This window comes from Periplaneta americana, chromosome 9 (assembly GCF_040183065.1).
Source record: "Periplaneta americana isolate PAMFEO1 chromosome 9, P.americana_PAMFEO1_priV1, whole genome shotgun sequence".
Lineage (NCBI taxonomy): Eukaryota > Metazoa > Arthropoda > Insecta > Blattodea > Blattidae > Periplaneta > Periplaneta americana.
The window spans coordinates 19,561,878-19,583,825 of record NC_091125.1 but is presented as its reverse complement, the minus strand read 5'-3'; the positions used below and the strand labels follow the sequence as shown (position 1 = coordinate 19,583,825).

The 21,948-nt window shown below is 36.4% G+C and overlaps 1 protein-coding gene and 1 non-coding gene across 4 annotated transcripts in view; both read left to right on the top strand.

The window, feature by feature from the left end:
- Positions 1-21,948, top strand: part of LOC138705815 (transcription activator GAGA-like) — a 334,341-nt gene that overhangs the window by 238,541 nt on the left and 73,852 nt on the right. For all 3 annotated transcript variants that reach the window (XM_069834475.1, XM_069834476.1, XM_069834477.1), the window contains exon 6: positions 5,902-6,099. In XM_069834475.1, coding sequence (XP_069690576.1) covers positions 5,902-6,099 — 198 coding nt within the window. The remainder of the gene's footprint in view (positions 1-5,901; positions 6,100-21,948) is intronic.
- On the top strand, positions 21,435-21,506 carry TRNAY-AUA (transfer RNA tyrosine (anticodon AUA)). The gene has a single exon. It is a non-coding gene; the product is annotated as a tRNA-Tyr (tRNA).

Here is a 21,948-nt window from a genome sequence, read left to right as displayed (position 1 = left end):
AAACTCTGTTCTAATAATAGTTTCCAACCCGCTTTTTTAAAATTCCATGTTGTTTTGTTATTGTAGGGTTCATTTCTTCGGTTTTGGTGGAGATGGATAGAAGCAATGATGACTCTATGGCCAGATTCAGGATGTTCAATTATTTTTTTCTTGGTTTCGTAATGGATATCCGATGTTACCAGTAATAAGTCTGGATTTGTGCCAGAACCAGAATAATGTGTGAAAGTAGGGGGATCTTCTTTTCTGTAGACAAGTTCTGCAGTTGTAGTATTTAGGAGGTCCATGATCATGTTCTGAAATGTAGAAATACAACTATAATGACTCCATTTAATAATTTCCCATCTGTTACATTTCGGACATAGGTATATCAGGTTAAATCGATGTAGACTAACCCAAACTATACTATCCTGAAGTATTTTACATTACTCCTGAGACACCCTGTTTATAATCCATCTAGTAACAGACAACTAAATTTCCGTGATAAAGGTTGCCATATTTTGATAAGTAAAAAAGAGGACACTTTATCAACGCCTACTTCTGAACAGATCGATATCATAGATCATGTACACTATTGATATGTGTATATTATGTAGACTATTGAAGCTGAGAAATATTGCTAGTAGTAATTTTCTTAACCTTAAATAATAATAAAAAAAAATAATACAAACAAGTGAGTAGGTTATAATTTAATCTTTACAACCATAAGTCTAATTATAAATCACAAAAAACAACACAATTTCAATACTTTGGTCTCCTATATTGTTACAAAAAAGTTACCTTATGATCTGTTACTTTGAGATGCACTTTGTCCATCTTTCTGATGCTAAACACAACTGAATTATTTTCCCTTTCAAGTTCTGAAATATATGAGTGAAACATACTCATAAGAGACTCCAAATGAAATAAAAATAATTCACTAAACTCGTCTTCAAAGAACTTTTTTAACACAATTGGTGGCTTATTGAGTGACAGAAAAAAATGCCCTGAGAGCTGAAGACATGTGAATGAGTCGAGAGATGCCTGGAAATAATGACAACCTCCTTGTCTTGTTATGAGATAACAGATTTTTGTACTCAATGTCTACAAATTCGCAGTACTGTTTTAACTGCTCCGTTTGCACTGTATAGATGTGAAAGTACTGGTATATCTTGAAAATAATACTTTCAACATCAACATCCATAGTGTCTACTGCTTGATGAACACAGTTATTCAAAATATGTGCTGGACATCCCACACCAATTAAAGTTTTGTTGTGTACCAGTAACTCTTTCTTCAACTTTGCAAAAACATTTCTTCCTTCTGAATTCCGTCGTATCCCTCCAAACATTGTGTTGCAGTTATCACCTGTGAATGCTATGCACTTCTTTACCAGTTCTTTATTTCCAGAGTTTCCTTCACATATGAGATATTGTACCTGCAGTCTCATTGGTAGGGACCAGATTTTTATGTAATTACATATTATATTCCTTTTAACATAACCATATATAAATAACAAATCTTTGCGAATCTTGTAATTACCATTAATATATTAAAATTTGATACTACATATTTTTACATATTTACCCCACATTGCATATTATGGCTTGGTATTACATAAATCTACATATTTAGGGGTTTTATTCATTTTTACTTCTCTAAAAGAAAAAAAAAAAAAAACTTCTGCTGGGGAAGTTTACAATTTGAAATACACAGATTTGAAAAGCCTTTTTACCTACCCAAGAAAGGATATATTTCGGGACAAAACATAATGTCCTTAGTTCCAAGAAGTAGTAGAGGCACTCACCCTATACCGCCCACCATAAATATGAGTGAACAAAAGGCAACCTTTCTCGTACAACTGCCTTGTATTGTAAAAATCACTCAGAAAGTAGCGTTGCCTTCATGCGATGGAGTGGGACGAGAACAAGATGATTTGTCTCGAACTTATAATTGTTCTGCACACGTCTTAACAAGCCGTTCCCATGCAATTTGTAACCTTACCACCCTCTTCCTAATCCTTCCAGGGAAAACCCATGTCAAGTCTGACATGAGCCGCAATAAAGTAGCCGACTTTTGAAAAGAAGCTGGAGTAAAGGAACAAACTGGAAAAATGTTGAAAGACTAAAATAAATAGCTTTTCAGGTCATTGCTTGACTTCTTTACTTTAAATTTAGTAGACCTATATGGAAATGAGATTTTCCGAGCAATTAGAAAGTATGGTTCTCGGCTGGAATAATCCTACCCTTCTGAATGAGACAGGAATGTCACTTTTCAAACAACAGTTTGAGGTTTTAGTAGGTACTTTGTTTCTTACAGGGAGCAGCTGAAATGCATGTGTCCCACATCTCCTCTTATTTTCTCCTAATCCAGTAAAGTGAAACAGTGCTTGCAATAGGCCTACAGTTGTGTCATTCATTTCACTCAGTTCTCTAGTTCATCCACTGCTTTTAACTACCTAAAATGGCCCCTGTATCTTCATCTCTAACGACAAATATAAAATCATGGATTGAGATGAACAGTAGCGATGTTAATTTTTATGACTTCGTGTCTTAAATCGGTGGTCAGTATCGGTGGTCAGTAAAATTTTATTGCACTTAACAGCAATTGCAGAACATTAGAAATGCATAAAGCGTGTGAGATATATTTAAACCAATGAGCTGGAGTGTCATTGTAATTAGTAATTACTAATTATTATTATGTAATTAGGCCTGCATATTGCTTGCTGCTATTTATGCGCAGTCTTACCTACCTATATCTATCAGATGTTGATATTAAATATTTTCATGATTTTACATATTTTGTTACATATTCAGGTTATTTTTCTTACATAAATATGTACACATTTCACACCTTGATATTACATAAAAATCCGGTCCCTATTCATTGGGTTGACTTTTCAATTCAATTATTTTGGACTTGCAAACCACCATTCTTCCATTCGAAATACTGGATAACTATTGGAAAAAGCTTTATCGAATCATGGTTACTTACGTCAGCAGAAACTCCACAATAAAGTATTTTTCTTCAATTGTTTTTAAAACATTTCCCAAAGAATCGGGTGCCAAAACAGAGTTTATAATTGCCTCTGTCTTCGTTTTTCCACAATGAGCCTTCTTCGCAATATCCGAATCAGGGAACATCATCTCCAGTAGGCCAGATGTAACTATTGTGATGTTTAACAGTGTGGAAAGCGAAATTTCCTTCTACTGTGCTTACTTCATCTTTCAATTTGCTGCCAGGTTTTACAAAAAAGTCGGTTAATTTTGAAGGAGAACTTTCTCCTCGAACTGCTCTTTTGTTTTTTCGCAATCCAGATGTGCTTGCAAATCAAGTCCTCCTTTAAATGACACTGAAATATAAGTATTGGCTTTACATACCATACATTCACCCTCGAAATCATCTCACCTATTCGAAAACAAGGATACTTCTTCTGTAACTCGGCAGAAAATTTACACTTTCTTTTCGGCATTTCTTCTTGTACAAACTACAAGCATGCACAGCACAACAAAAGACCATTATGAAAGTCGGAAGCCAGCAAGCAATAGTAAACTGGAAGATAACATATAGCATTGCCACCTAGTGGCAACAGTTTTAAACACAAAACTCAAGCTTCTAAACATTACAAAAATAAAACATCGATAATATTGCGGTCAAAGAGTACGTAAAGAGAAGTTCACGAAAATATTTAAAGTGGGGTGGACTAAAGTGTTACTTAACTGTAACAAATAGAAGGTTCCAAGTTACAAGAAAGTAACTGTTACAAATATTTAAGACATTTTCCTTCACTACTAACATCGTATTTTAAACTTAATGTAAAAACCCAGACAATTAGCCAAAATCTAAAAACGTGCCCGGTCGAAAAATTTAACTCTAAAAGAGAGAACGTGTTCGGGAAAACCCAGACGTATGGCAACCCTAGTGATACAGAAAAAAAAAAACACACATACACACAGTAATCATTGGAGATTTTAATACAGCATCACCCAGCTGGGGATATAAAGACACAAGCTATGCAGGCAGCATAGTAGAAGACACCTCAATATGTATAATGCATAACTCTACGTAGGTATAAGAGAAGTCTGTAAAGCCAACACAGGTTCTTACCTACTTTAAAAATGGTGGCTTCTGATCCCATTTACCAGTGCAGAGTTAACAGTCATTAAAAAAATATAGGTCGTTACTTGAGTTTGTAACTTATTTACTGACAATCCCTGATATTTTCATTTTTCTTTTCCTTATTCAAAAGTGCATATTGTTTTGAAATTGTTGGTTATTGGGGTGCTAGGTACGAGGGATTCCACTGTATAGTTTTTAATAAAGACGTGAAATATTGCTTTCTGTTTCTGAATTGGGCAGATTCCACAGTATACAAAATAAATTACACTGTAATGCCTGTTCTGTCCACCAGGACTAGAGAATTGTTCACATTGCATAAATTTCTTCCCTATTCACGTCTTGTGTAATGCAATTTTACTTTAAGAAAAATCACTACAAGTCTTGAGGAAATTGAATTGAAGTGAAATGTGTCTGAGCTGCCACCATGTTATGAAAAATTCTGATAATTAGGTTGTAAAAATAATTACCACTCCATCTGGAGCAGTAGGTAGACCTTTAGCAGTTAGCACATATGTAACAGAAAGCTAAAATAGTAAAATGTATAGATAAAATATTGAATAATTTCAAGGGAAAAATTGTTCCGGGGCCGGGTATCGATCCTGGGACCTCTGGTTGAACGTACCAGCACTCTACCACTGAGCTACCCGGGAACTCCACCCGACACCGTCTCAACTTTTCCCTTTATATCCACACAACTCGCGTGGGCTGACGAAATGCCAGAGACCCACGAGTGCACACAATCTCTGTGTGACTTGGAATTGTGGTTTTCTGTTAACGAACACAGTAACGTATATATTATGAAAGACTAGATTTGCAGCTAAAATATTTATTATTAAACCTAACGGTCTTAAAGTAGATAAAGCAATGTTTTTTTTTTAAAATCATACTCAAAATGAGCCCCTAACCAGCCATAAACATTGTTAAACCAGAAATACATAAAAGAAAAATATTTAATCAAACATGAACATTGTGGACAATTTATTTCACACATTTTAAAATGAAATAGCAGTTATTTTGGTACTGTGAAAGCAATGTAAAGAAAAGTGTCATTTGCATCATTATGTTTTATTGTCCTTCCACATGTGATTTTTAGTTATTTAGAAATACTGTGTTTTGAATAGTAAAATCGACAACTTACAGAAGGGCGTCCTATATTGATTTACATTTTTTTGTTTTTCTCATATAAATATATTAGTTACAACTCGGCAAATAGGTCCATCTTCTCACTATAGTCTCTTTTCTTTTGTTTCTACCTTCATTTCCAAGAACGTTATGCACCTGTTCTCCAGGATGACCTGCTTGACTCGGGCGACATTGATTGCATTTGTTACCATCACTTTCCTTCAGAACTGGTCCCTTACTCTGTTGACATGCATCCTTTTTTTCAGCTGTCCACGGTTTTCTGTGACAGTGCATGCTCTCCACACACACTGCCACCAATCACCTCTGAATCTCTGCCGTGGTCACCCTCTTTTCAGAGAAACCATGTCGTCCAGTGCTGCCATTGATGATCTCTCTCCATGATGTCCACTCATGTAATGATAGCATCTAGAAAAATGAGCTGTGCTGTATACAAAATTCATCCCTCTATCCACTGCTGCCACCAGATGGCAGGCCACTGTACTAGCTACTGCTGATTGTCTTGACCAGTCAAATGGCGGGCTATGAGTTGTGAGAAATTTGAAAGTGTAAGTCAGTATAGTACGCCCCTTGTAAAATATGGTTACAAGTATTCTTCTTGACTGATAATATTCATATTTGTAATGAAAATTCATATTCGTGGATGCATATTCCTTTAAACTTCAGGTTCAGGTGGAAAATGGGCACGCCAAGACAATATGAGTGCAGATGCAGAAAACAGACCTTTGGAACATCAGACCTCTAGTGGTAGTAGTGGGGGTGGAGGAGTTACTATGACTTCAGAGCAAGATGTGCTCAATATTCCTGATGTACCACGCAAGACTGAAGAGACAGAGAGTCATACACAGACTGGGGATGAATCATGTGAGTACTGTTTTTATTACTTCTTGCCTGGAAGTTTTTATTTATTTATTTTTTTTGCTTTAATGTGATAAAATATTGTGGAGAAATACAGGGTGTCCACCATGAACCTGACACATTTGAAATTGCTGTGTAATTCATACTGCTTGGGGTAAAAAGAAAAGAATGCATGCAATATCAAGAGTAACTCACCAAGTTTTATTAAAAAAAATCAGTACACCTCAACATGAGATCCTCTCGTTGCACGAAGAACATCTAGCCTGAATTCAATTTCCTGCCAGGTCTTCTGAAGCATCTCGGGCGTAACGGAATTGACTGCATCTCTTATGCGTCCGCGTAGCTGTTGAAGATCACGAATTTTGTGGCCTATATACACTTTGTTCTTGACATATCCCAACAAGAAAAAGTCTAGAGGGGTAATATCCGGTGATCGAGGTGGCCATCTTGTCGGTCCATCACGCCCAATCCAGCGATTGGGAAATTGTGTGTCGAGAAATTCTCGAATGATCAGGCTCCAATGTAGTGGGGCGCCGTCCTGTTGAAAGATGACATTTGGCTGCAAATGCATTAACTGAGGCACAACAAATTGATCCAACATGTCGAGGTAGGTATTGCGCGTAACTGTTTGTTCTGCAAAGAAAAAGGGGCTGATGATCAAATTGTGCATCAATCCGCACCACACATTTAATTTCGGCTGTCACGAATGTGTTCTACAATGCAGTGTGGGTTTTCTGACCCCCAAATACGCGCATTATGTGTGTTGACTTTGCCCGATAAATGAAAAGTGGCCTCATCAGAAAAAGCAATGCGAGTTAAAAATGCTGGATCTTCATCAATGTGCTGTAACATGTCGATAGCAAATGCCTGCCTCTTATTACCGTCATCTGGTTTCAGTTCATGAACCAAATGCAATTTGTATCTATGAAACCCAAGAGAGCGATGCAGTATCTTATGTACCATGGACTTCGGCATCTGCAGTTCTCGTCCTGCTTGTCGAACTGACTTGCGTGGACTTCGTTCATACGCCTGTCTCACTGCTGCTACACGCTCCTCTGATACGCGCACATTACCACCACCATGCAATTTCACCACACTTCCCGTTGCCAAAAAGTGCTGTTTCCATGTCTTAATGGTGTTCCGTGATGGTGGGTCCTTCTGGAACACGCGCCGAAAGTTGCGTTGCACTTGAATCACCGAATTTGTTTCAGCATACCACCAGATCGCTTGTGCTCACTCCTGTGCTGTCGCCATCTTGACTTAAGCTACCGCAGCGCCACATACAACCTCTCGCGCGGGCTTTTAAAAATAGCCAACAAAATTTCCACAGTTTCTCTACATATTGCAATGCACGTTACCAACTTATTTCCATTCATTGGTTTTTGGCAGCCAAATGAAATGTGTCAGGTTCATGGTGGACATATTGTATTTCCTCACTTGGTGCACTATTGGCTGAACGGCTACAGTGTTGGTTTTCTATGCTGATAACTCAGGCTCAAATCCTGATGCATCCAAGTTGAATTTGTTGTGGACAAAGACTGTGCTTGGTAGTAAGTTTTTGTGGGGTACTCCCATTTCCTCTACTAACATTGTATCATTGATCCATTAATCATCATCATGCAGTGCCATGTAGTGACATGTTTGGTGTACTGAGAGCAATGCCTTGAAAGCAAAAAGGAACTATATTGCTCATGCTTGGGTGAATGATACCTGCCATTGGATTCCTCACTCACTTACACCTGTTTTGTTACGGTTATTCATCTTACATGATGTACCTTTAATATATAAGCGATGTGATCAGGTAAGATTTTATACAAGAGAAATTTCTCTTTAAGTGTTACCACGTAACATACAATATGTTTGAGAAGCAAGAATTTTTTTACATTGATTTTTTTTTAATGTTGTAATCATTGTGGAATAATATTAGTTACAATTATTGTCATATATCCTGCAAGATAGCACTTCAGAGTTATAAACGTATGACATAGGTCTTTGAATGAGACATTACTGAGTGTGCTTTAGACTGATGGTTATATATTTTTGTTTAGAATGCATAGAGGTGTTTGAAAATTGTTTCATTTTTTTCCAGAAAGTGTTAATTTAATACTTAAAAAGTGGTGTTTTGTGTTTTTATTTGTCAACTAATATATGCTGTATTTATAGCACTGATTAGGTTTCAAATAATTAAATACGTGAAATTACAAAATATTGGGCCTTAAACTAATGGAATGTGTGTTACACATTGTTCATTAAATTGTAGGTAATTAAACATATTAAATTACAAATCCTTGTGTTCTACACTAAATGGAATCCAATAAAAAATATTCACTATCTAAAAAAATCTACATGATATCCAGTGCTGTCATGGTAAATTTTTTCTTGGCCATGCACTCTCGCCATATCAAATAATCACATTGTTCTGCGAGATATATTTGAATAAATTTAACTTTGCTAATATGTTTTTTTTTATTTTTTTTTATTTTTTTTTTTTTTTTGCTGGCATTGTAATAAAAACAATATATAATACAAAATAATACATGAAAACAATAGCAGCTCTAAATTATGTTTTGTTGTTCTTATCAAAAGCTTGGCTCTGACAATGAAGCCATTAGCTCTCTTGCCTCCAGTATCTCTCTGTGATGAATCCAACAGGTAGTGCTTCACAGGTTTGAAGATGTTCTTCAGCCATTTCCTCTTCTTTGTTGCATAGGGGACAATTTGGATTTGTATAGATACCTAATGTGTTTAGATGTTTTGCTAAATAACCATGTTCCATAATCAGTCTAAATTTTCCTACTACCATTTTATGGGGTGTTTGTGGAATGATTTCTGGTTTATTGATTAAAATATTCCATTTTTTATCCTTAGCTTGTTTGTGTATAAATTCTGTATATTTGTCTTTATATTTATTTTTAATTAGTCTTTTAATAGATAGGAAAGGTAAATTCTTAGTTTTACTTGAAATTAATTTGGAGCCATTTTTGCAAGATCAGCAGCAATTCCACATGTACAGGTATCCATTGCAAGTGGACTTTTTTCTGTAACTTGTGAAGTAGTTGTATCATTTTCTGACATTCCTGAATTTGGATTGACATAATTTTATGCGAGTTAAGTGCATAGATTGCTACCTTAGAATCTGTGAGTATGACAGTTTTTTAAAATTATATAATGTGCCAAACAGCTTTTCTTGTAGAACAGAGGCATCAAGATGAATGTTTGAACGTGTGTCTGTGGCAGTACGGTGACTTTTCAACCATTCTTTAATGCATGGCTTTGGATTCCAGCGTTGTAGAGGTGGACCATTTATACAAATGAACATAAGTGATAATAATTAATATATTGGGAATAACAAGAGAGGATCTTCGATCAGTGCATATCTCATTCATGGTGCAGAAGCGTCTCTCACATTCTGCCATTCCTATTGGAAAGGTTTTTAAGCAAATTTGAAAATTCATCAAGCTTTCAGGTAGACTATGAGGATTTTCAATAAATTCTCTCATCCCCAGTAATGCTTGTTGAGCTTAAACATCAAATCTTTCATACACTACGAATTTCATGTTCACCAAAACGAAATGAAGGATTTTCAGGCCATAGACTTGGTGACAGAATTTTCATGTCTGATACAAGTTGGGTTTCACTTTCACTGGCATTTAATATTTCACCTTACAAAGTCGACTTTTCAGTGTAGCACTTAATTCACTGATGAAATCTTCCAAATTGATTTTCTTCATCCTACCACTTTCTCCCACTGAAACTCCTTTAAAGATTCCATCTCTAAGGGTATTCTTAGCTTCTGTGTAATACTTCCTTAGATATACTTTGAAACTCTCCAAAATACGGATAGTTCTTGTGCACAAAACCTCAGCTTTCTGCATAACAGTGCTGCTTGACTGCAGTTGTAGGGATAGAAGTGATATTTCTTCAAGCACATCATACATTAGTGCCAAATTTAAAATAAAGGCAGAGTTTGATAGCTTCTTTGCTAAACCTCCCATAAGCTCTCTTGTAGTGGTATTTCGTGTTAAATCAGATAATCCAGAATTGAAATAGGTATGGAGTGCAGTTTATGATTTCCAAACAGCTCTGATTGTTCGACAGCTGCTAGCTACCCAATGAACATATAAAATCTTTCCTATTTTTTCAGAAGTTGTGTTTCTAATTCCTCTGCCACAAGCTTCAATTCCTGTTGATTCTTTGGAGATTGACTAAAATAAGAGTAGGTCTTATCCAACAGAAATATGAAGTGAATTTACTGCCATTATTTTATCAATAACATCACCTATTCCAAGTTCTAATCTGTGCCAATGCCAAAGAAAAAGTTTGGGATACTTTTTAATCTATGTCCTACTCCTGTTTTTTGCCTAAAATTACACTTGCTCCATCACAAAAGATATCCAATGTTTTTTAAAATAATCTTCTGCAAATTCGTATCACTTCTAACAGTTCAATAATGCATTACAAATACTTGAAGAAATTTGTTCTTCAAGTTGCATAAAATCGAAAAACACAAATTCTGGATCATCTTTGATAATACATGCAAGTACACTACTAAAACTGTTTTCTTGCTAATTATCGTGTCATCAGTTAGTACAGCTAATTTTGTACCACAACTTATGTGATATGTGGATATCTCTGCCACAACTTTGTTTCATGTTAATAAACACAATTATGTTTATTCATTAAAATTAAAATCACAGCAAAGGAACACATGTTACTATTTGAAACACGAACCTCCGAAAGAAAATAGTTTACTGGAACAGTGTTGCCAACTCAAGTATACAGGAAGTTGCCATACATCATTCAAAAAGTCGCTAGAATACAAATTTTCAATAATGAAATTTTTCTTTTCTCGCTGGAGAGTGCTGAAAAAGTCGCTAAATCTCATTTAACCAACAGAAAAGTTACGAAAAATTTGTTGCTAAAATCAAAATTCGCCACATTTGGCTACAGTGTTACTAGATTGGCAACACTGACTGAGAAGCGGAAGTGAAAAAATGCATGAACAAATGCAACCTAACTTGGCAATGCTGCCAATGTCGAGGTTTAAATTGATATTCGATTGTCAATGGGCAATTTCAGCCAAGTACAATATTTCAATGGACAGAAAAGAACCTTCCTTCTTCAATCCTTAAAACTCAGTAGTTTCCTAGAAAAGGCAACAAAGATTAAATCGATATTGAACATTCCTAACACCAGAGAAAATTTACTCATAAGAGAAAATCCATTGGAATTATTACAACCTACCTTCAGTTTGGAATTAACAGAGGAAATAAGTAAATCAGACACACCAAAAGAAATACAAAAACTTCTAGCACTGGAAACGATCAATATTAGATACCCTACAGAAGAATGGCTACACATATATACCGATGGATCCACCACAGAAAACCTTACTGGAGCTGGAGTTACATGTACATATTTTTCCTTTTATCATTCTGTTGGCAGAGACACAACAAATTATGATGGCGAAATAGAAGCTATACACATTGCTCTCCGACAATTATTAAATCTTCCCTTAAATAAATATAACAAGACAGTAATTCTTTTAGATTCTAAAGCTGTAATTCAGGGAATATGTTCAAATACTACACAGAAGTCAACAAAAATAAGAGAATGCTACAAAATGTTAACACAACTCCAAAAAGTTAATAAGATTGTCCATCTCCAATGGATTCCAGCACACTGTGGCAGACACACTTGCAAAGAAAGGCACAACAATAAAACAAATGTCTAAATTTAATTTCTCATATTCCTCAATAAAACGCTTGATCACTACAAAATTTTCTCTTCATACCTACAAGAAATAGAATCAAATGCTAAAGACAAAAAATGGATTACACTACTTTCCAACCCAGATATAATCCCTCAGAGACCAAGGAAAACAGCAGTTGCAGCCTTCAGACTATTGACAAATCATGACTGTCTAGCAAGTCATCTCTACAGAATAGGTATCTCAGCTTCACCAATATGTGTCCTGTGTAACGATCCAGCAGAAATGAATGAAGATCACTTGAAGACCTGTGAAGCATTAAGATCAGAAGAAACTACAGTTCAAAAGTATTGGAAAGCACGACTGCTCATGGCCTCATTGCCAGATGCAAGGCACTAGACAACAACAACAACAACAACAACAACGACAATGTTTCAATGGAATAAATGTTTGTCTGAATTAAAAATAATACAATACAATTTGTAAAAGAAGCGTATGGATTCGATTTTTCTCTTGCCTATACGGCCTCTCAATAAAAAGCAGGTGGTCATACACCATATGCTCCGTATGGCTTCCATGACAGCACTGATAATATCATAACCAAAACCTACTGCATCACTTGCGGCTTGACTCGTCTGTATTGTGTATTTCGGTTTTCAATGGTGTTCATGCTAGAGTAGCAACTGCATCGTAGAACTCATTTGTGATTTATGTCAACATTTCAGAGGTGCAGCTGCATGCCACTGCTAGTAGGAATGACTGTCTCTGTGTCTTTTATATATACTTACTGGCTTAGGAGTGGGAGGGAGAAGAAGTACTACTGGGTGTTCAGTTCAAAGTGTGTCATGGCTCGCTGTATGCCGTCATGTGGCTAGCCGATGAGTCTAAAGAATTCAATCTTCCTACACTTCCGCAGAGGTGTATAACCTATGAGGCAGAGAAGTTGCCTAGCAAGTACGGCGTTCCTTCTGAAGAGTACGTACCGATACATACGGTAACGCCAGTAGTGGCAGGAATGTGAACTGTTTGGAAATACGTACTGTCGGGATACGGGGAGAGGGTTAAGACGATTACTTATGTATTTGTTGACATTAACTTCGACGGTCAACATGGACATGGAGCATTTGATTTGTGTTGTGGAATGTTACTGTACGCAACCGATGATAACAAATACCCTGCGTACGACTTGCCGGCGCGAAACACATTCGAAAGAGGTTATGGTAGCACACAGATCGTACAGACCGCCATCTGTTGCTGAGACGTTCAAGTTATACCGTACACGTTCTCAAGTTCAGATTGAAAAACGCCTTAAATAATAGGCAACTTCTCTGACATATAAGCTGAAACTCGCTTCAAATCGGTGACCCAACAACAGTGACGTCATGTCACACTTTGAAATGAACACCCAGTATATGTAAACACAACATCAAAAATGTGACAGCATTAATGGAATACAGCATCTTGTATACTACCAAAGCTTCACTATAAATACTATTGTGCTCTTTCCACTGCACTGACATTACCACTACATTTTACTATGAATACTACTCTGTACCCCCCCCCCACCCCACCCAGTAGAATTTATGATGCGCCTGTCACAGTGTACTGTGGTCAGAGCAGTCAGTAGCAAGTGTGACAGGTTGAATTAGTGTAGTTTCAATTTTGGTGAATGAAAGTCGCTTCACATTTTATTATTTATCTCATTTGTCCTGCTAATTAAATCATAAATGGATTTACTAAAAAAATAAATACATGTAAAGCAACATTGATGTTTTTTTCGTAAAATGAGGTAAAGTTATTTTTATCTTAAAAATTCGCATTATTTTGCTATTTGAAAATGCATCTTACGATGACCATAAACAGTAATGTATTAACAGATCTTTTATGAGAGCAAAAGAAACCATTATGGTATGTTAATATTTTAATTGAAACCCGAATCACGTAAAGTGAAGTGGGTAGGCATTGGTTACATGCATACATACATACATACATACATACATACATACATACATACATACATACATACATACATACATACATACATACATACACACATACACACACATATACATACATACATACATACATACACACACATACATACATACATACATACATACATACATACATACATACATACATACATACATACATACATACATACATACATACATACATACATACATACATACATATTTTAATTGCATTCTTTTTAGTAAAATCTTTTTGTTATATAATACGAAAATTTTTGTCTCCCCATCATAAATCTCTCAAGAAATGAATTTTTTTTCACAGTCGCATAATTAGGATGACCTGTAAAAACGGGATCGTCCCTTTTTCAGGGCTAGTAGAATATGTTCCATTCTTTTCTTTTTTCCAAATGACGTATTTGTCCTATTTTGTTCGTGTTATTTCATGTTTATTATTAGTTATGTAGACATTCATATCTTGGTCTTGGAAGCATTTTCAACTAATGTTTGTATATGTATAAGTTTGATTTAGTTAAGACTAAGACACTAAATGGTGATGGTGGCACATCACTCATAATCGTAACGCAATGTGTCTCAAAGAATTTTATTGTTAAACTGATTAAAGTGGCTGAGGTTCAGCATATTCTTTATCACCAGTGTGTTGGTATGAGTGAAAATGAATCAGGAGAGACTCATCTCTTGTGTTCGAAAGAAATTTTATTGAGAGAACAAATTCCGAAAGTATTGTATATTTTGTTAATTCAGGACTGAAATTATTATTTATCTGAATGGCGTTGAAGACCAATGAGTACTTTTAATTTTAACAGATGCAGCAACTTTCATGATTTCAGCAGGCCGACTTTTGAAGCCATTTTATTTAGTATTAGTATTTATTTATTTAACCTGGTAGAGATAAGCCGTCAGGCCTTCTTTGCCCCTCTACCAGGGGATTACAACTACACTATGAAGAATAAAATTACAATTAGTATTAAATTTACAATTACAATAAAAATCAAAGTACTAAAATATTACCTGATTAACGAAAGTTAGACAAATTTATTATAGAAGTTAAGAACAGAGAAAAAAAAATTTTTTTTTTTAGTATTTATTGATTATGTCTTATAACCAGAATATTGTACGAAATGCAGAATAAATATGGGAAATGCCTGTTATTATTTGGTTGACAAGCTTTTGTCGCCTAGTCTGCTATCAAAAAATCTGAAAGTTAGAATTTATAAAACACTTATATTACCGGTTGTTCTGTATGATTGTGAAACTTGAACTCCCACTTTGAGAGAGAAACAGAGGTTAAGAGTGAATAATTTCAAGGAAAAATTGTTCTGGGGCCGGGTATTGATCCCAGGACCCTTTGCTTAGTGCGCGAACGCTCTACCGCAGCAGTGACCAAAACTCGAACGGCAGTGATTACATGCGAGATACAGTCTAAGAAGTAAGAACACAGAGGAGAGGTACATGGCATGAAAACTACAACCAGTGATGGTTCGTGCACTAACATTGAGTTCTTCATCAACCCCACAAATAAAAATTGCAAGCTTTGTTGTATTAGTAATGTCATTACTGTCATCAAGATCCAATTAAAAATATATACAAATTTTCTTGCTTTTTAAAAATATTCCTCATGAACACAATCAGGAATTTCCTGAATTCTCTTCTGGATTTTAGTCGAGAAATGCGCAGTTTTTTTCAAAATTAATTAACAACTTTCATTGGACAAATTATTTCAGCCACCTTGATCATTACGCTTTTATAAAACTCTCCTTCATTGGAAGGCTGAAGAGAACGAGCTATTTCGCTCGTCACTAGATAGCTGGCTTCCTTACATTTATTTATGTCATCTTTCTCTTCATGACGATGATTGAAGGCTGATTTCAGTTCTTGGAGTTTAATAGCTCATTTCATTACTACACTAGCATGTAATATTCAATCAGTTTCTCTATATTATTACTATTATTATTATTATTATTATTATTATTATTATTATTATTATTATTATTATTATTAAATCAATACTTACTTACTTACTGGCTTTTAAGGAACCCGGAGGTTCATTGCCGCCCTCACATAAGCCCGCCATTGGTCTCTATCCTGAGCAAGATTATTAAATCAATAATTAGTTAGAAGATTAAAAAGAAAATTAAAATGGAGATATGGTATAGTAATCATTTTATCATTCAAGGGAAGATATAGGCATATATATTGAGGCACGTATATAAAAATTATGGTAACACTTGCTGATAAATAATAATAATAATAATAATAATAATAATAATAATAATGGTTATGCCTGTGTATTCAGTGTAATGTCGTTTTTATATACTACTACTAATTGAACCATTGAGCAAAGCAACGTATTATATTTTCTCCGACAGAACAGCGAATAAATTCCTCTTCCCATTCTGTACAAAACCTTGTGTTCCTGCTCATAAAGACAGAGGGATTGCAGAGCGACATGGCATCGACAATGCTTACCTTCAGTACGTGAGCGAGATAGAGAGCAATGTACAGGAAACTCCCCTTACTAATATGAATGTGTTTGATTACACGATGTAATCATGATACCCAGTTTGGTCACCGCTGCTCTACCGACTGAGCTACCCCAGGAACTATACACGACACCGTCATAATTTTTCCTTTGTATCCACACAACTCAAATGAGCTGACAGGACGCCAGAACTCAACTATGAGTGCACACAAATATGTGTGACTTAATTTTGAAATTATTCAAACCTGCTTTACAGGGAGCTACTACCTGAAAGCCAGATTTGCATAAGAGATTAAGAGTGTTTGAGAATAAGGTTCTTAGAAAAATATTTGAGGCTAAGGAGGATCAAGTTACAGGAGAATGGAGAAAGTTACACGACACAGAACTGCACGCTTTGTATTCTTCACCAGACATAATTAGGAACATTAAATCTAGACGTTTGAGATGGGCAGAGCATGTGGCATGTATGGGTGAATCCAGAAATGCTTATAGAATGTTAGTTGGGAGGCCAGAGGAAGAAAGACCTTTGGGGAGGTCGAGATGTAGATGGGAGTATAATATTAAAATGGATTTGAGGGAGGTGGGATATGAAGATAGAGAGTGGATTAATCTTGAACAGGATAGGGACCAATGGCGGGCTTATGTGAGGGTGGCGAAGAACCTCCGAGTTCTTTAAAAACCAATTGTAAGTAAGTAAGTATTTACTGAATTAGAAATTAAATCTAGAATAACAAAATTGTATAGTGATGAAATTACTGGATATTGAAATATTTTGTGATAGATTAAGAGAACTAATCTTACACACCTAATTTCTCTTGCTCATGGTATAGCCAGATCGAATTGCAGAAGAAGTAAGAGTAAATAAGTTAGTTTCACGTGTCAAAAAAGTTTTTTTGATATCACCTTCTAGAATTGGTGCATTTAAAGAAAAGTTGCCAAACACTCCCTTACCCCCAGAACCTGTAGTAACGAAGTGAGGGACATGGTTGAAAGTAGTGGCATATCATGCAAAGAACTTTGGGAAGATAGGAGAAATAATGAATTTGAAGACAGTGATGCGCAATGTATCTAGGAAGCACAATTAGTGCTAAAAGAGAAGCAGCCAAAGGTAGATGCAGCATATAACGATGCAAATTTCACATTTTTAGCTGACACTATTCAACAATTAGAAGCCAGGAGTCTGTCTTTGTGTGAATCAATGTCACTGGTATTGGGTGCAAAAAAAGCAATTAGAAGAACTTCTGCTAGTCATACTTCTCAAATACACGAGAAATTTAAGTGTTCTGTCACGAAACCTTGACATTACAACTATCCATTCAATTTATAATGTACTAAGTGGAAGTGGTGGTGAGCTTCCAAAGGAATTTATTGTAGTTAGAATGTGATTCTTTAAGAATGTCCCATTGGCCTTAGTTGATGTTTTGAGGTCTTTTTTGGCATACAAACTTATCTTATCAAACAAGCGCCACAAATTTGAGTGTTCCAATCTTGAGAAAGTATTAGTGGTTTTTTTTGTAATGACAGCTATGGAGTTCATTGAACATTGCTTTAGCAAGAAGAAAAAGAAAAATAGGACACTTATTTTTGTCATTATTTCGTAAATAGTGTGTTAGATATATTTTCTGTCTTTACTCACGTCCACACCTGTGGAGTAACGGTCAGCGCGTCTGGCTGCGAAACCAGGTGGCCCGGGTTCGAATCCCGGTCGGGGCAAGTTACCTGGTTGAGGTTTTTTCCGAGATTTTCTCTCAACCCAATACGAGCACATGCTGGGTAACTTTCGGTGCTGGATCCCAGACTCATTTCACCAGCATTATCACCTTCATATCATTCAGATGCTAAATAACCTAGATGTTGATACAGCGTCGTAAAATAACCCAATCTTTACTCACCACAACTATGATTCTATTTAGTTTCCTTATGTAATTATGTTGTATTGTTTTTTGTGTTTCATCAATCATCATACGTGTTTCTCTAAGGGACAAAACCAACTGTGGTAACTTTCGAGGAATATCACTTTTGTTGACGTCGTACAAAATTTTGTCCAATATTCTTTTGAGGAGATTAACTCCGTACGTAGATGAAATTATTGGGGATCATCAGTGCGGTTTTCGGCGTAATAGATCGACTATTGATCAGATTTTTTGTATTCGGCAGATAATGGAGAAAAAATGGGAGTATAAGGGTGCAGTACATCAGTTATTCATAGATTTCAAAAAGGCTTATGACTCGGTTAAGAGGGAAGTATTATATGATATTCTTATTGAATTTGGTATTCCCAAGAAACTAGTTCGATTAATTAAAATGTGTCTCAGTGAAACATATAGCAGAGTCCGTATAGGTCAGTTTCTATCTGATCCTTTTCCAATTCACTGCGGGCTAAAGCAGGGAGATGCACTATCACCTTTACTTTTTAACTTCGCTTTAGAATATGCCATTAGGAAAGTTCAGGATAACAGGCAGGGTTTGGAATTGAACGGTTTACATCAGCTTCTTGTCTATGCAGATGACGTGAATATGTTAGGAGAAAATACACAAACGGTTAGGGAAAACACGGAAATTTTACTTGAAGCAAGTAAAGCGATCGGTTTGGAAGTAAATCCCGAAAAGACAAAGTATATGATTATGTCTCGTGACGGGAATATTGTACGAAATGGAAATATAAATATTGGAGATTTATCCTTCGAAGAGGTGGAAAAATTCAAATATCTTGGAGCAACAGTAACAAATATAAATGACACTCGGGAGGAAATTAAACGCAGAATAAATATGGGAAATGCGTGTTATTATTCGGTTGAGAAGCTCTTATCATCCAGTCTGCTGTCCAAAAATCTGAAAGTTAGAATTTATAAAACAGTTATATTACCGGTTCTTCTATATGGCTGTGAAACTTGGACTCTCACTCTGAGAGAGGAACATAGGTTAAGGGTGTTTGAGAATAAGGTGCTTAGGAAAATATTTGGGGCTAAGCGGGATGAAGTTACAGGAGAATGGAGAAAGTTACACAACACAGAACTGCACGCATTGTATTCTTCACCTGACATAATTAGGAGCATTAAATCCAGACGTTTGAGATGGGCAGGGCATGTAGCACGTATGGGCGAATCCAGAAATGCATATAGAGTGTTAGTTGGGAGACCGGAGGGAAAAAGACCTTTAGGGAGGCCGAGACGTAGATGGGAGGATAATATTAAAATGGATTTGAGGGAGGTGGGGTATGATGATAGAGGCTGGCTTAATCTTGCACAGGATAGGGACCGATGGCGGGCTTATGTGAGGGCGGCAATGAACCTTCGGGTTCCTTAAAAGCCATTTGTAAGTAAGTAAGTGCTTTTGTAGGTGCCTAAAAGTAAGTTTTTAGTGCCTTAGTTATGAGTCAACAAATAGAAGACAAATTTGGCTGCAATATATCTTGTCGAGTTTTTGTGGTACTAATGTTATGAATACTCCACCAGTGATCCTCAAGAATGAATTTTGTCGCACTTTTTCCACATTTTCTTGTATTCTGTTGTTTGAAAGCTGGCCAGAATGTTGGATTCTTCAGTATTCTTGTATGGATTAGAAATACAAAACCAGTGATAAGTTTGGATTGTGTTCCTACTCTTACCACCAATGCTTATTTGAGGAGTTTAATGATATTGATTATGGTAATGATGACATCAAAGATGATGAATTATTTAGGATTAACTATAGTTTGTTCCTATGGACAAATCATCATTACTTTGAACATTATTGTTCTTGATGTCCTCGTGGAAGATAATGATATTCTAATTTTGAGACTCTGTCTTTATATGTGCTGTAAAGTATCTTTCCAGTTTTGTTGGTACCGGTAGTCCTGCATTCCTTTGATTATACAAAAAATCAAAAACTTATCTTTAATGTCGATGCTTCTGTGTTGGTCAGATCTACTAATATATATTTTGATGTACCGAAGTACATATGATATTTCCATGCAGATATTCTGCGTCATCACATGATGAAAGAGAGATGGAACGGAGAAAAATTCTCTCTGGCGCCGGGATTTGAACCCGGGTTTTCAGCTCTACGTGCTGATGCTTTATCCACTAAGCCACGCCGGATACAATCCCGACGCCGTTCAGAATCGTCTCAGATTAAGCTCCATCTCTTGGGTTCCCTCTAGTGGCCGCCCTCTGCACTACGTCATAGATGTCTGAACGCAGGACCGAAGTCCATACATGTGTTGAGGTGCACTCAGATGAGTGACTGATTGGCCGGGATCCGACCAATCAGTCACTCATCTGAGTGCACCTCAACACATGTATGGACTTCGGTCCTGCGTTCAGACATCTATGACGTAGTGCAGAGGGCGGCCACTAGAGGGAACCCAAGAGATGGAGCTTAATCTGAGACGATTCTGAACGGCGTCGGGATTGTATCCTGCATGGCTTAGTGGATAAAGCATCAGCACGTAGAGCTGAAAACCCGGGTTCAAATCCCGGCGCCGGAGAGAATTTTTCTCCGTTCCATCTCTCTTTCATCATGTGATGACGCAGAATATCTGCATGGAAATATCATATGTACTTCGGTACATCAAAATATATATGATATGCGTAATAAATCACTTTGTGATTTAAGACGGCGCCCATACCGTCGGATCCCGGCCAATCAGTCACTCATCTGAGTGCACCTCAACACATGTATGGACTTCGGTCCTGCGTTCATAGACATCTATGACGTAGTGCAGAGGGCGGCCACTAGAGGGAACCCAAGAGATGGAGCTTAATCTGAGACGATTCTGAACGGCGTCGGGATTGTATCCGGCGTGGCTTAGTGGATAAAGCATCAGCACGTAGAGCTGAAAACCCGGGTTCAAATCCCGGTGCCGGAGAGAATTTTTCTCCGTTCCATCTCTCTTTCATCATGTGATGACGCAGAATATCTGCATGGAAATATCATATGTACTTCGGTACATCAAAATATATATGATATGCGTAATAAATCACTTTGTGATTTAAGACGGCGCCCATACCGTCGGATCCCGGCCAATCAGTCACTCATCTGAGTGCACCTCAACACATGTATGGACTTCGGTCCTGCGTTCATAGACATCTATGACGTAGTGCAGAGGGCGGCCACTAGAGGGAACCCAAGAGATGGAGCTTAATCTGAGACGATTCTGAACGGCGTCGGGATTGTATCCGGCGTGGCTTAGTGGATAAAGCATCAGCACATAGAGCTGAAAACCCGGGTTCAAATCCCGGCGCTGGAGAGAATTTTTCTCCGTTCCATCTCTCTTTCATCAGATCTACTAAGTTTAGAAACAGTATTAAGAAGTATATTATTGTTGCTTCAAATGTTTAAAATGTATTCTGTTTCAAATTCAGATTTTACTCCCATATTGAAGTACTGCTTTCGGTTATAGAACTTAACCGTAATTTTATATCATTTATCCTTTTTCTTGCTGGCATATCTTTTAATAACTCCTTTTCTTATATATTTTTTTGTAATGTGATTGTAAATCACTTCTGTAGCATAGAAACGTGTTTCCTAATGGGGGTCATTCCACGAAATTAAGGATAAAAGCGTTGAATTTTAAAATTATCATTTTGTCTGAAATTTCTATATTTCCTTGAAGTACATTAAGTGAAGTTTTACAACACTAATGTATTTTCTTCTAGACATGATTATTATTGTATTTTCCTGTGACTTAG